The sequence below is a fragment of the Psammomys obesus genome, unplaced genomic scaffold, assembly GCF_907164565.1.
Source record: "Psammomys obesus unplaced genomic scaffold, mPsaObe1.curated_primary_1811, whole genome shotgun sequence".
NCBI lineage: Eukaryota > Metazoa > Chordata > Mammalia > Rodentia > Muridae > Psammomys > Psammomys obesus.
The window spans coordinates 29664685-29679437 of record NW_026590062.1 but is presented as its reverse complement, the minus strand read 5'-3'; the positions used below and the strand labels follow the sequence as shown (position 1 = coordinate 29679437).

At 50.1% G+C, this 14753-nt stretch overlaps 2 protein-coding genes across 21 annotated transcripts in view; both read right to left on the bottom strand.

Annotated features, from left to right (window-relative positions):
• Positions 1-77: 77 nt before the first annotated feature.
• On the bottom strand, positions 78-11278 carry Ndst2 (N-deacetylase and N-sulfotransferase 2). Of its 3 annotated transcripts, none has more exons than XM_055606314.1 (15): positions 11088-11275; positions 10463-10556; positions 6185-7520; positions 5892-5979; positions 5486-5640; positions 5118-5303; positions 4752-4880; positions 4447-4629; positions 4261-4357; positions 2178-2301; positions 1865-2039; positions 1279-1449; positions 1078-1187; positions 817-919; positions 78-719 (listed from the first exon to the last, which is right to left on the bottom strand). In XM_055606314.1, the coding sequence occupies exons 3-15, from the start codon at positions 7187-7189 to the stop codon at positions 594-596; spliced, it is 2652 nt and encodes an 883-aa protein (XP_055462289.1). In that variant the 5' UTR covers positions 7190-7520; positions 10463-10556; positions 11088-11275; the 3' UTR covers positions 78-593. The 3 variants fall into 3 exon arrangements, with proteins under 3 accessions (XP_055462289.1, XP_055462291.1, XP_055462292.1); XM_055606317.1 differs by having other exon boundaries at positions 642-719; positions 1115-1187; positions 11088-11278; XM_055606316.1 differs by lacking the exon at positions 5118-5303 and having other exon boundaries at positions 11088-11276.
• A 525-nt stretch (positions 11279-11803) lies between these two features.
• Camk2g (calcium/calmodulin dependent protein kinase II gamma) overlaps positions 11804-14753 on the bottom strand; it is a 57278-nt gene continuing 54328 nt past the window's right edge. For 16 of the 18 annotated variants that reach the window (XM_055606104.1, XM_055606111.1, XM_055606107.1 and 13 more), the window contains 2 exons: positions 14153-14397; positions 11804-13780 (listed from right to left, as the gene is read on the bottom strand). In XM_055606104.1, the coding sequence (XP_055462079.1) occupies positions 14165-14397 (233 nt within the window). In that variant the 3' untranslated portion in view covers positions 11804-13780; positions 14153-14164. The other 2 variants (XM_055606117.1, XM_055606121.1) reach the window with 2 other exon arrangements.

The following is a 14753-nucleotide window of genomic DNA, read 5'->3' as shown; positions in this document are numbered from 1 at the left end:
TGTGGAAAGTCAGTTGATACCTGCTATGGTCTAGGGGTTTTTTGTTGTTGTTTTAATTGCAGCGAAGCAGACAAAAACAGAAAAATAAGGACCTTTATTAAGGGTATTTCTCGCCCACAGCTAGGGCTCATATTCAGCTCTATGAGCAACTGTCCGACCTCATCCCCATTCAATGTGAATGACACTAGAGAGGCCAGGCCACAGGTAGATCCCACTGACTTAAGGGGTCACAGCAAAGGGCCCTCTCACAGGTAGGCATAGACAGATTAACTGCTGGGGATGAAGAGGGAAATCATTGAATTAATACATTGTTCTACCCCTTCCCTGGACCCTCTCTTCCTCACCTACCGGGTTCATAGGTCAAAGGTACCTAGTACCTAGTACTATGCGGTACCAACAGAAGCCCCTTTATTAGGGCCCAAAACTATGGGAAAGGGATGGATGCCCTTCTCTTTTCAAACATCCCCGTACTAGGGGCCACTGAGGTAGAGGGTTAAGGGGCCTGGCCACACTAATCTCCCTGTGGGCGCTGCTCTAAGGCTGGCCCTCAGTGAAGTTAGCAAGCGTTTTGCTGGTGTGGAAAGCCTGGGACATCAGCCCACACTGGAATGCTGCAATTCTTCCCGAAGCCACAGGGGGGCTGGCTGTCCAAGCCGACTCAGCAGCTTTGAAAGCTCCAAATTATGGTTCCGGAAAAAATCCATAAGGAAAAGGCGAGACTGCAGGGAGAAAAGGTGAAAGGGGAAAGAAACAGTAAAGAGGGCGGCGAGGTCACTCTAGAGGCGGAGTGGCGGCCGCGCCCCAGGCTTCACTGACCTCCATGTCCATGTCTGGGTACCTCCGGCCTTTGCTTTTCCCTAGACAGCGAGTCTTACCACCTTCCAGCCCCTGGCACCAGAACCCTTTATCTTCATCAAACCTACTCAAAGGAACAGGCCATTAGGTATCAGGGAGAAAGAAAATTCAAGCCCCACAAATTGTACCCTACCCTTCCAGGCCACTGGGAGAGATGTCTCTTCCAAACAGGACCTCTTTCCCTTTCCCTGCAAAACCTTGGCTTAGCTCATGCTCTCCCACCTGAGGGTCCTCGTGTAGTTCAGAAAGGGGGTGATACCCAGGAACTTCTGGATGATCTCCATTGAGGCTGCTGGGTTGGTACGAAGCTCCTGTCCATCCACAATCAGCAACTGAAGGGATAGGGATGTGGTTCCTCCAGATTCTTGAGAAGACTGGGCTGAAGGGAAGGGTACTCTAATGAGGGCTTTTGGGAGACTGTACCTGTCCAGAGGGATAGTAAGTCAGCCAGCGTTGCAGATGGGTGGAATAGTAGCCAGGAACAAGACAACGGTTCTGCAGGGAGCGAAGTACCAGAGGGGCTTGAGAGGAAGCTGAAATCACTTGGTAGAAGGTATAGTTCAGAGCAACTGGGTCTCCATGTGCTCGCTGGTGCTGCAGGACAAAGGATAGGAAGGGATAAGGCTGGTGATTTGACAGGATTATTTTGGCCATATTCTTGTCTGGTGACAATAGGATAGCTATCTTTCCCTAAGGGGCAAGTTTTCCTACTCTCATTCCTTTTTTTTTTTTTTTTTTTTTTTAAAGATTTTATTTTTTATTATATATACAGTATTCTGCCTGCATGTACACCTGCACGCCAGAAGAGGGCACCAGATCTCATTACAGATGGTTGTGAGCCACCATGTGGTTGCTGGGAATTGAACTCAGGACCTCTGGAAGAACAGGCAGTGTTCTTAACCTCTGAGCCATCTCTCCAGCGCCCTCTCATTCCTTTTTGTCTCTCTAGCAGCTACTACCTTCTCCACCTCTCCCTCAAGACCGAATGTGTCCCTATCGTCAGGCAAACCTGGTACCAGGAGTAGGCCCTGTCAGCAGGGTTGGTGAGCACAGTGATGACCTTGGCTCTTGGCAGAAGGGCAGCCCCCCGCCGTGGTACAACCTCTGAGTCAAAGTAGGTGGCACTTTTTTCAAACAGGAAGTCAGTGCTGGCATTGGAAGGAACAGGGAAGAAGTCCATGTACCTACACAGTAGCATAGGAAAGAGAAGAAAAATCTCACTTGCAAGACCAGATGCTCGTGTGCTGGCAGGAGCTGCCATGGGTTATTTTTTGGAGAAGGCAACACTACTCTGAGGAGCACTCAAGGGGACCCAGTCTCACCAGTCAATACCCTTGTGGTAGTTAGGGCCATTGAAGAACTGAATTTCCTCAAAGGTGCTGGGGCTAGGAAAGCTGCTTGTCACAGCTGGATGCAGGCTCAGGAAGAAGTGAATAGCTGTGGTGCCTGTAGGGAGGAGAAAGAGCAGCCTGTTCCAGGAAAACAGCCAGCTCAACAGCATGAATTTGAAGGAAGTAAGAAAATACTCATTTGTGGGTAGTAAAACTCCCTTCAGCTAAGTAAAGTGAGGGAAGGAAGCCCTGAGAGAGGCCCAAGCCTGGGTTAGACAGGGCTTTCACCTTCACCTGATTAGAACCACTTGCAGACACCCCCCCCCCCCCTTAGCACTCAGGACTGAGTCGAGAGCTTCACACATGGTTCATGCTCTCACACTGAGCTGTGGCCTCTGACCTTCTTACTTTTCTTATTTTGAGATTAGGTCTTACAAAATTGCCCAGGCTTCCTTAAATATGCTCTGTGGCCTGGCAGACCCTGAAGCTGATACTTCTGCCTCCCAAACTGCTAGGATTACAAGCCTGAACAACCAAGTCTGGTTATCTAATAGACTTTTTAAAAATATTTTTTAAATGTATTTTTATTTTATGTGCATTGGTGTTTTGCCTGCATGTATGTCTGTGTGAGGGTGTCAGATCTTCGAGTCACAGACAGTTGTTGTTGTGAGCTACAATATGGGTGCTGGGAATTGAACCTGAGTCCTCTGGAAAAGCAATCAGTGCTCTTAACTACTAAGCCACCTGTCCAGCCCTATCTAAGATTTTTGAGACAGCCTAGGCTGGCCTTACTTGCTGTACAACACAGGGTGGCCTTGGCTGTATAGCAAGTGAGGTCTTTTGATTCTGCCTGTTCCGCCATGCTAGCTTTATGCTGGGACTGGAACCCAGGGTTTGTGCCTGCTCAGCAAACAGCTCTGCCCTATTTATGTATCTTTTACACTCTCCAGATGAAGCCGGGTATAGTGACTTATAAATGGAATCCCAGCACTTGGAAAATTGAAGCAAAGTGATCAGGGGATTTTAAGGCTGGCCTGGGTGACGCGAGACCCTGTCTCAAAAACTAAACATTAGAAAAAAATTCCACAGATGGGAGCTGGTGTCAGCCGAGTGGGACAGAGACGGCATGTGCAAGGCCCTGGGTGTAACTCTCAAAAGACTAAAGAAAAATACAACTGCCACCACAGCTGCCCTGGAAAGTCCTGCTACATGTCCTTTAGCAGTAGTGTAGTATTTCCTGGTTTTAAACAGGGTCTTCTAGCACCAGCTGCTGGTGGTGCCACATCCCAGGAATCCCAGCACTCAGGAGGCAGAGGCAGGCAGAACTCTTGAGTTTGAGGCCAGCCTGGTCTACACAGTGACTTTCAAGACAGCCAGAACTACACAGAGAAACCTTGTCTTTAATAACCAATGAAACAGTCTTCTCTCTATATCCCAGGCTAGCCTGGGACTCAGTATGTAGCCCAAACTGGCTTTGAGTTCACTGTAATCCCTTGCCCTGGCCTCTTAAGTGCTTGCTAGTGCTACCGGTGAGCCAACAGATCCAGTTCTCTACAGATAACTAAGCTATACATCGAGGGTTAACAGAAAACTACTCCCGTCTCAGGGCTGTGGCGGTGGCTCTGTGCCTCACTGTTGCACCAAGTCTGATAATCTAAGTGTGACTCATCAGGATCTACACAGGGGAAGGACAGACTGATTTTCTCAAGTTACCCTGTATATGTATGTATGCATGCATGTACACACACACACACACACATTAAATTAATTTAATTAAAAAAATATTGTGGTGCACACCTTTAATCCCAGCACTTGGGAGGCAGAGGCAGAGGCAGGCAGATCTGTGAGTCTGAGGCCAGCCTAGTCTACACAGTGACTTTCAGGACACCAGAACTACACAGAGAAAGCCTGTCTCAAGAACGCCCAGATAAAACTCCAAACAACAGGCTGTGAGAATAACCCTGTCAAGCTGCCCTGCACATGCACACACATGCATGCAAGCACACGAAATTTCTGATTAATCAGCAGCAGGTACGAGAAGGCAGTGGGAGAAAACTGGCTGTGCATAATTTACCTGTCTTCTGTGGTCCCACAATGAGGAACTTAGGGAGTCGATCACAGGTTTTCTCCTTGGACCAGATATCTTTGTGCCTCTTGTCATCACAGGGATTCTGAAGGTTAGGCCATGAATCTGATAAGGACTAATCTCATAAACTCTGACCCCCATCAGATCTCTAGTCAGCCTGAGCACCATCCTTACCTGCCAAAGGGGGCTTCGTTCCTGAGGAAAAAGTTCAAAGTACTTTCGCGCAAGAGGGACAGGAGGAAGGGTCTGCAGGCGCAGTCGTGTCCAGCACTGCAGAAAGCGCACCAGGCCCTCAAAGGTGTACAGCCCCAGCCGGTCATTCCCATAGTTTGACAGATGGGTCATAAAGACGCTGATCTGCAAGAAGATGCCTGCACGTGAGCCTTGAGAGCTACCCTATCTTAGAATCGGCTTTAGTGAGCAAAGGCACGGGCTTGAGAACACCTTGGCTCCCTAGTCTTCCCCTTTTGACACCTTACCGGGTTAAGCAGCACCGTCAGAAAGAGCTCTCCACCTCGGATGCTCCGATCTAGTTCACGAGAACCACCAGGATACTCATTATAGAAGATTGTGTGAGTGAAGAGGCCACATGTTTGCCGAGGGAGCACCTGAGAGGAAAAGAAAACACAGGGATAGATGAGATTTAAATGGTAAAACAGAGAGCAGATTAAGGACCAAAGTTAGGAAGGCACTGGAATTCCCTGAATTTACAAAGGCCTGGTCTGAAGTTATAGTAACAAAATTTATTATTTTGTGGATGCCTTGGGCTGGTATTTGAGGAGGCACAGGTCCATGCTGGTTGAAAGCTGTCTAAATGTTTGAAATTTGTAGTGGGACTTCCTCACCATGATGCCATTGTGAATGAAGCCACGGCGGTGGCGAGCAGGGCGGAGATGGGGGTACTCCTCAGTGCTGGTCACCTGGATGCCCCAGACAGATTTCCAGGCCTCATAGAGCTGCGTGTGGATGGGATACACGCCAGAGTGGTGGGGGGCCACAGCATAGCCCAGATCCGTAGGAATCCCATGCTCCTGGGAATGGCATAGACTCTCACCAGGACCTGGTGAAGTTTGGGGAGTAGAGGGTAGCGAGGGTGGGGATGCCTCCAAAGAAAGAAAACTGGAAAGGGTAGGGAGAAGGTATCCACAGGGAGGGTTAGAAAAGAAACGTTATCTCTGGGAGAAAGCACAGGAAAGAGATTCAAGAGCCTCACCAAGGCAAACTGCTTGTTGAGCCGCATCTGCTCGGCCAGCACAGAGCGGTTGTGGAACAGGTGAGGCTGCATGTGGCTCCACATGTGCGGGAACCACCAGAACTCTCCGCGGTGCCTCAGCAGCATGTCGTCCCCGGCGTCCTCCTCCTCCGTCCCTGTCAGCACACTGACTGCTATGCCCTCTGTTTTGTAATAACACTGACCATCTTCCATCCTTTAGCCATTACTGACCCCTGCCCAGGGCTCAAGGTTTTCTGTTTGCTTCACTGCCACCTATGCTAATCCAAATCCTCACTAGCTCATCACTGCATTAAGTCCCCAAACTTTGTCTTTTTCTCCAATTTGTGTACCCTGGGGTCAATACTAGAGACAGATCAAACTTGATAAAACAGGGCAAAAAGCTCACCAGTATGATAGAACTTGCCCGAGAAGCCCAGGTTGAAGGTGAAGTTGGGAACTAAGGTCCTGAGTTTGTTCTGGGTGGTCAACAGAGCCTGGAAGGATAGTAGAGAAATGCCGAAACATGAGAAAACAGACTGCGTGAGAAACACATAGTAGGCAGCTTTCTTTCCACCTATAAGAAGCATACTATACATACTATAAAATGTGTCTATGATCATCTCAGAATCAAAGCAGGGAACCTGACAGCCAGAGGCTGTAAATGTTCTAGCAAAATAAACAGAAGAAAGAAAAACTGACCTCTACATCAGCCACCTTCATGCGAGTGCCTTCTTTGCCCACAAAGATGTCATCAATGTCCACTAAGATGTAGCGGTCAAGGTCTAGGCAGAGGCGCTTCCCAGTGAGGTATGCGACAGCGTCCACAAAAACAAGCTTATGGAGCCAGAAAGAAAGGCCGTGTCCGAACAGCACCCGCTGAATGCCATCATGAAGTCCCAAGTCCTGTACCACAGTGGGGAGACGGGCCCGTCGAAGAATGGGTGCTGGCACAGGGAGCTCCGCTGGCCGATGGCTGGCGATAAGCACCGGTTCGTAGGTGCTATGATTTGACTGGAAGACGGTCCAGTCATCACCAGGCAGCGGTCCTGGCTCCACGCGGCTAGGGCGGGTAAGATGTAGTAGTGGGGCAGAAGGGTTTACTTGGTAATCCCGGAGCCCCAAGTTTGAGTGTAGGAAAAGGGGAAAGCCCTTAAGTTGGGCACTCAGTAGGCTATGCTCATGGGCTCGAAAAAAGCCAATGATGCCCACGCCATACTCCACACAGTACCGATCCAGCAGTTCTCGACTCCAGGCATCCAAGTTGACATACTTCAAAAGGTTCTCATAGATGACCAAGACATAGCGGCCACGGGTATTATCAGTCAGCGTGGGCATGTCCCCTCGGCCAGGTGCTAGCTCAGTGCTATAACGAAAACGACTAGACTCCAAGATGGCCACAATCTCCTGCCCCAATTGTGAGTATGCACTTTCCACAAACACAAGGACCACAGGTTCTGTTCGAGTTGTTTCTGGAGGCCTTGGGGGTCGAGGTGGGGCTGGTGGCCTTGCAAGGCCAGGACCAGCTGCCCCGCTGCTACTACAGTCTCCCAAGGGTAGAGGCAAAGGTTCCTTGGCCTTGGGGCTGGTGGACACGTAGTAAGCCAGGAATCCCATGGACACAAGACTGAAACCAATCAACAGCAGTATGAGGCGGTGTAGTTCCAGTTGCCGAGCAGGGCGTACCACCTTCCACAGCTGGAGCATGGCGAGGAGGAATGAGGGAGGGAGGGGGACTACCTCTGGAGAGGGGAGGTAGGAGTTCTATGGCCTGGAACTGTCTTGGTAGGGCAGAAGAATTGGAAAATAAGGGGAAGGAATTCTCCTAGGGTCAGTTCCCTGATGAGATGAACACAATTCCTTCAATACAGGATAAGGGAGGCAGAAGGAGCAACAGGGTCTAATGGACAGAGTCCACTGGTCTCAGGTCACCATGGCCTCCTGGCCCATGCCTCAGGCTGAAGCTTGAGCTCCCTCAGCTCTGGTGGAGGTTCTTACATCAGAGACGAGCAAAGTTCAGAAGGTTGGAGCCCACAATCTGTAAAGTAGAGAAATTGGTCGATTATTTCTTCCTTTGAAAGCTTGTCACTAATCATTCTCCTTAGCCCATCCCTTACCCCAGGCATTTTTGATGATCTCCTCTGGGTATGTGCATGCCTGTACACATGTGAGTGTCTGTGTGTCTAGAGGCCAGAGGCCGATATCAGTGTCTTCCTTTACTGCTCTCAAATTTTCAAGACAGTCTGTCAATGAACCTGAAGTTCTCTGTTCCAGTTAGAATGGCTGGCTAGCAAACCCCTGGTTTCATTTCTCTGTGCTGGGGATGTATACCACCACATTCCTGGCTTTTCATGGGTACTAGGAGTCCAAACCCAGATCCTCATGTTTACCCACTGAGCTCTTTCCCTAGCCCAGACACTTTATTCTTTAGAAAAAAGTAAAACTTCTATAGAAGAATATAAGCTGAATCCCATACCTTGGCTTCACAGCTTGTTCTCTTTCTTAGAATACCCAAATGAATGTCCAAATTCCCCAATGCTCAAGCTAGGGCAGTAACTCACATTAAGAGCCTATCCAAAGAGACCAAAAGCCAGGAGGATGAACAGAGGTCTACTCTGACGATTCCCATCCTGTGACTGAGAAGTTTGCCAATGAGCTCTCTATAACAAATGGATGGCACATCTTAGAAGTCTCATGATCCAACAAAACATCAGATAGAAGAAACTCATGAGTCTTAATCTTCTACATCAAGCACACTCATTACCACAGCCAACAGTACTAACGGACTTGCGGTCATGCGGACACTACGGTGGGGGAACCTGAGAAGTACTGAGAACTAATTATTTGATTATCTTCTGAGCCCAGAATTTGAGGGGATTTTCTTTCCACTACTTGTGAAAAATTGTCCCATGCCCTTCATTCCACCCATGCCAGAATTGGGAGAGAAGAGACAAATGCACGCCCAGGGCAGGGCATGTCATCACTAGCACTTGAGAAAAGTCAGAAAGCCAAATCGAGGGTCATCTCCCATCCATTCTAAGTCTCCTTCCTAAAGTAACCAAACTATTACTATATCCCCACTCCAGGACGGTCCCTGAGCTAACCTGGAGGGATCTGAAGGACTGAGTCCAGCTATAGAAAGTGAATCGAAGGTCAGACAATCAGAAAACAGTTTTAAGGAAATCTAACCTGTCTTTCTTTTTCTCAAACAGACTGCTGGAAGTTTACAGTTACTTTTTATTTTAGCCATTCTTAGGCAGGTCAGTAGCTGGCAATCCCTCTCTACCACCCATTTCAGTACATGTACCTCAGGGGTGATTAGGCACAGATAAGATTCTTTCAGAATCTAGAGATGATTTATTTAGAGTTCAGCGTTGGCATGGCTAAAACTAATCAACATAAGAGAGCTGGAAGACAGAATAAAAACTGTGAAGAGGGGCTGAAGATCTCTCCAGTGGTGAAGAGCACTGGCTGCTCTTCCAGAGGACCTGGATTCAATTCCCAGCACCAACACAGCAGAACAGAGTTCTAGGGGTTTTGACACCCTCATACAGACATATATGTAGGCAAAACACCAATGCACATGAAACAAAAATAAATTAAAAAAAAACAAAACAAAACAAACCACTGTGACGGGGCTGGAGTCCTAGTGTAGAAGCAAAGCCAGGCTTGGGGGGGGGGGGGGCCAAAAGAAAGGGGGGGGGGGGGGGGGGGGGGGGGGGGGGGAAGAAAAAGAAAGGGGGGAAGGGAGGAAGAGGGAGGGAGCGAGAAGAAGAAGAAAGAGGTCATGGGATGAACTGAATTATTTTTGTTTGTTTGTTTTGTTTTTTTCGAGACAGGGCTTCTTTGTGTAGCCCTGACTGTCCTGGAACTGACTCTGTAGACCAGGCTGGCCTCAAACTCTCCACCTGCCTCTGCCTCCCAGGTGCTGGGGTTAAAGGTGTACACCACTACTGGCTGGCAGGAACAGCTGCATTCTAACAGAAAATTTTAGGGAAAACAGTAGGGAGAACTCCCAGAGAGGAAGTTATACTTCGAATGTATCACCTATGTTAATAATAGTCTCTATAGCCAGGTACGGTAACACTCAGGAGGCAGAGGCAGGCAGATCTCTGTAAGTTTGAGGACAGCCTGGTCTACAGAGTGAGTCCAGGACAGTGTTTCTCTGTTTCTACACAGAGAAACACTGTCTCAAAAAACCAAAAAAGAGGGAAAAAAAGCATCTATTGAGTGTTGGATATTCTTCTGAGGGCTTTGCATATACAATGAGACCTAGACCTAAAATGGAATAAATAGACCTATAATTTATTCCAATGTGCAAACAAAGGCAGGCAGTAGTAAAGCACGCCTTTAATCTCAGCACTTGGGAGGCAGAGGCAGAAGAATCTGAGTTCGAGGCCAGCCTAGTCTACACCGTGAGTTCCAGGACAGCCAGGGCTGCACAGAGAAAGCCTTTCTCGAAAAACCAAAGCAAACCGACAACAACAACAACAACAACAAAAATCAATGTGTAAATAGCAAGCATTTAGCATAAAGTAGACTTCAAACTGTTTTGGGTTTTGGTCTCGGTGCTGGCGACGGAATGCATGGCCCACGCCAGGCAAGTGCTCTCTGGGGTTAGCAGCCCGAGGCCCTAGAATTTTAACTCGTTCCTAAGGTAGGTGATTTATTTATACACAACACTCTTCCTGTAATTCGAGATACTGCAAGTTCCTACTGAGCCACACAACCAGAAGGCTAAGCAACTGACTTCACACAGCAAAGGGCAGTGAGGAGCTGCTGTGGTCGATAGGTGAGGTGAAGTGCTATATGCACTTCTAGTTTAGGGTATCTAAGGTTTATCGGGGTGAACGCCACTGTAAACCAAGAAGCACCTGCACTTAAAACCAGCTCCAGGAGGAAGGGAAAACACTCAGAACTAGTGTTAGTTCCCACTTTACACACACCTAATTTCAGGCCTAGAAAAGTTTAGTAACTTACCCAAGATCACAAAGCTTTGTCAGTGAATGAACTGGGATTCAAAGGTCAGGCCTGTCAAGCTCCGCGCTGTAACCACTGCATCTGAGCTTCATACCTAGGGGAGGCAGAGAAGTTGGGGGGGGGGGGGGCCATGTGAGAACTGTTTGGGGGAAGCAGTAGGATGACTAATAGTGAAGGAAGAACATGTGTGTGGCAGTGGAAAGTTTCTGAAGAAGGAGAAACCCAAGGGTCGTCAGCCAAAGTGGGCGGCAAATACAGGGTCAAGGAGGCTTGGAGGGGTGGGTCCACCACTGGAAAAACATCAGGGCAGAGGTTGTGGGAGGAAGGCATACCGACTGGGGACCTGGCCTTGAGGATGGAGGGACCCTCCTACGGGAACTCCGGGATCACCAAAGAAATAGGGAGCCCACAGGTGGGGGAGCTGGAGGGGCAGGGGCAGGGGCGTGGCCGAGAGTTCACATCCAGACAAGCACCGGCTGCAAGAGCCCCGTGTGACCCGGGTGAAGTGACCGGAAAGAGGCAAGTGAGGGGAGGCCCGCGGCCGGGACACAGGGCAGGGGCGCGCAGGGGCGGAGGGGGGCCGCCCAGGACGACCCTGCAAGCTGGTTACGGTGGCGACACTCACGAGAAGTCTGATGGGAAAAACTGGAGGCGAGCGTGGACGGGAGCTGCTCTCAAGGATGGTTCACCCGGAGGAGTGGGCGGCGTCCCCGCTCTCCGCGGGCCCCGCCGCGCCCCGGGGCCGCCCGGCTTCCCTGCTCGCCGGGCCTCGGGCCGCGTCGCGGCGGCTCCGCCATCTCCGAGCGAACGCTCCGCCGCAGCCGGACCCAACTGCGGCTCCCAGCAGGGGGAGAGGCGGCGCGCTGCGGCTCGAGGTGTCCGCTCGGGTCCGCGCGCCCTCTCAGCGTGGCCGCCGCGCCAGCGGGATCTAGGATAAGCCAACGGCCCTCCGCGGTGCTCAGCCCAGCCGCAGCCGCCCAGGCCTTCGGCTTCGCGCCCGGCCCAGCGGAGCGGACCCCGTCCTCCACGCCGGGTGGCACGGTCTGCGGAGCGTCGGGGCGGGCTCAGGGCCCAGGCCGGTCCACTCAGCCCCGCTAGGGGGAGGGAGCCGCGCACCGAGGGCGGGGCGAAATCACAGTCCACCTTTTAAGAGCCTACTTCCTCCCAGCCACCCCCTCAACCCCGACTCAGCACTCCAGGCTGAGTTTATGAGAAGTTTTCTTCCTTGCGCCCCAAGGGAATGGATGAAAAGATGTTTGTCTCCTAGTGAAGCCCTGTCACACAGGCTGCTAAAATCCAAGTTCATGGCCATGAGCCTCCAAGAGCAACAACACAATGGACTGTTTAAAGGTTATTTTATTAAATATCTTCAAGGTTTCATTGTAACAAAGCTATGAAGGGACTACCAACATTCAGAACAAACACTATTTTTAAATTATTTCTATGTCATCATGCAAAAGTTCTGCATCAAATGCCTTCCATTTCCTGTTTAAAAGGTGTTTTTCTTTTTTTTTTTTTTAAATAGTCTATTAATAGTCTATAGATGCTGACATTAGCCCCAGAAGTGGAGTAAGAACGCTAAGAAGTGGGGCTGGAGCAGCCATATGAAGCTATGGGTCTCAATGAGCTCTAAGACCATTTGCTGTCTTCAAGCCAGCGAAACCAAACCCTGTTGGGAAGGTATTTGTGGGCTGGCACTGCAGGCTGCAGGGCAGGAAGGGACTAGGGTCCAGGGTCTGAGGCATGCAGGCGGTGCTTGAGGAGCCTAGCTAAATTCAAGCACCAGCACCTATGAGTGTCTCCTCTTCTCAGCTGGTTCCAAAGTTTGTAGTTCTGTTTTTTCCCAGCTCCTGTGCCTCCTGAAGGCCAGCCAAGGAGCTGCAACCTTACCCACCTCCCTCACCCCCCAAATGCAAATAGTAAGTTGTTTGGTGGGAGGGAACCAGACTATGACCAATTGCTCCTCCATTATCTTCTGTTATATGCTTAAGTTATAGATCTCTTCTTCCTGGAATGAAACTCCTTGAGCACAGAGGGACAATGAATGCAGGAGCCTTGGCTCTGGACCCCCTTTTTGGGTACATGCAGGTGAGGGGGTGATGCCCATGCAGACTGTCCAGCAGAAAGTCTGTACTTCGGTTGGTCAGTAAAGAGCCTCTTCAATGAGGACACTCCTCACCCAAGCAGTCAGTTCAATCTCAAACACAGGGAGAGATGGGCGTGCAGCATGGAAGAAGAGAGGCAGCCCAGGGGGCGGCCAGAATGCATAGAAACAACCAACTCTTAGGCTACTGCCTCACTCCTCCCATCTCAAAGGGGCACTTGGCAGAAGGCCCAGATGAGCGTCAGCATGGGGACCACCACCATGAAAATCCAAGACAACGATGGTCCAGATCAACACAGTAACAGAACTGCCAAAAGTGGCAAAAGGAGCCCTGGCCAAGGTCTGGGTCTCTCCTTGTTAAGAAAACCAACAGGAGGCAAAGTAGCAACCCCTCCCCCTTCCCATCTGCAGAAATCAGGCTTCAGTGCCAGGCCCACGTGCACTGTGCACCCTATAGAAATGGATGAGTGAGGGCATGTCAGACTAATGTGAGGTCTCTCATCAGCTTCGTAGCGGGCACACTTCTACAGCACCAAATCTCTTCTTGTCCACGACAACTGGAACAGTCCAGTGAGTCCAGGCCTTCGGTCCCGAAGCCTCTGCTTCGCAGCCACCTCCATAGCAGGCTGGGAGTGCTGTGTTCTCTCCCAAGTAGGTCCAACAGCCATGGTGTTTTCCTCCATCTCACTCATCGTCAATGCATGTTCTGAAGAAGTCCACTCAGACCTGGATGATCAGGCCACCTCTGGGGCTGCAACCACACCATGGCTCCCAGAGCTTTGTCAAGAGTCCTTGCCTGGTCCCCCTGAGTCCATGGGGGCCTGAGGCCAAGCTTACCTCTTCAAAGCTGGTGGGTGAGTGAGCCCACTGTTTATGCCTGGATGAACGTCACACAAACTCCTGCCTTCTTGCAAGCCCAAGGGCTATCAGTTGTTTTAAAACGCATCATGGTTTGAATTCCATTCTCTTTCTCTCAACAATCTTTTTCTTTTTTCTTTCTTTTTTTTTTTTTTTTAATGTAAAAAACACCTCGGTACAGCAGAGACAGACACGAAGGGCGGGCGGGAGGGCTGCATGCAGGGGCGTGCATTGGCTGCTGCCGCTTTAATTGAATTGTTTTAAACCTCAAACCAACAGGACTGCCGCTGTCACTCAGGCCCTCCAGAGTCACTGGCTTCCAAGGTTCAACCTCTAGCTGGAATCTCCTTATGCCCCTGTCAAACAGAATGGAAGGTGGTGATAGAACAGGATAATGAACACAGAGAAGTTCTTGGGAATCTTAGTCTACAAGGCTAAGTCGCTCGAGAGGGCAGGGGACGGAGGGATAGGCTACTGTTTAAAGTATCTTAATCCTCACGGTCCAGGCAGGAGTGGATGGAGAACCACTATCCCCCTCTTTTGATAACTAAAGAAACTGAGGCTTAGCAGGAGGAAGAGTACATGCAACAAGTCTGGAGTCTGTCTGATCACAAAGCACAACCTATCAAAACTACGCTGCCCAGTCTTTGCTGCCTCTACGATGGTCCGTCCCTCTTCCCGGATCGCTACCTCTCCCCGCCCAGGCCCTTCTCTCCCGCCAGGCGCACCTGTGGCTGAGCTCACTGCAGCGGTGCGGCAGGGGCCCCTGAGCAGTGATAGTGGACGTTGAGCCACTTGCCGTCGCGGCGGTGCCACACCCGGGTCTCCTCTGACTGGCTGGTGCGAGGCCGGCCCTGCCCGTCGATGTACTGCGTGAGCCGGATATAGGCGATGCAAGCTGCGTCCTCCCCAATCACGTGGACATGTGGGTTTAGGATGGTGGTGTGGATGGGCTTGCTGTTCTTGGACAGGACTGCAGGGGGCAGGGTGGGGGGTGGTAGGCTTTAGGCTTGGGTACTCACATATTCCTGCCAGGCTGCACCAGCAGCCATTTCTAGAATCCCCAAGTGGCCCCATATTCCCAGCCAGAGGCCAAGGTCCCCTATTACATTAGTTTCATCCAAAAGAAAGAGAAATGTGGGTAACAATAATAGCGACTAGTCATTTCATTAGGTATTATGCTGAGGTGTTACATGCAAGAGATGAATTTCTTCACCGATATTATTTTCTTCACTATAAGGAGGAGAAAAAGTAAAATAAAATAAAATATTTAAACTCAGGACTATGTGGTTCTAATAAAAGCCTGTGGTTTTTCTACTTGGTTAGACA

Excerpts from the sequence above, each read along its gene's own strand:
- Ndst2 (XM_055606314.1), bottom strand. The coding sequence starts at position 7,189 with ATGCTCCAGCTGTGGAAGGTGGTACGCCCTGCTCGGCAACTGGAACTA. Across the intron at positions 5,304-5,485 it reads TCAACAAGCAGTTTGCCTTG|GAGCATGGGATTCCTACGGA; the intron begins GTGAGGCTCTTG and ends TGCCATTCCCAG. Across the intron at positions 1,188-1,278 it reads CTTACTATCCCTCTGGACAG|TTGCTGATTGTGGATGGACA; the intron begins GTACAGTCTCCC and ends CTATCCCTTCAG.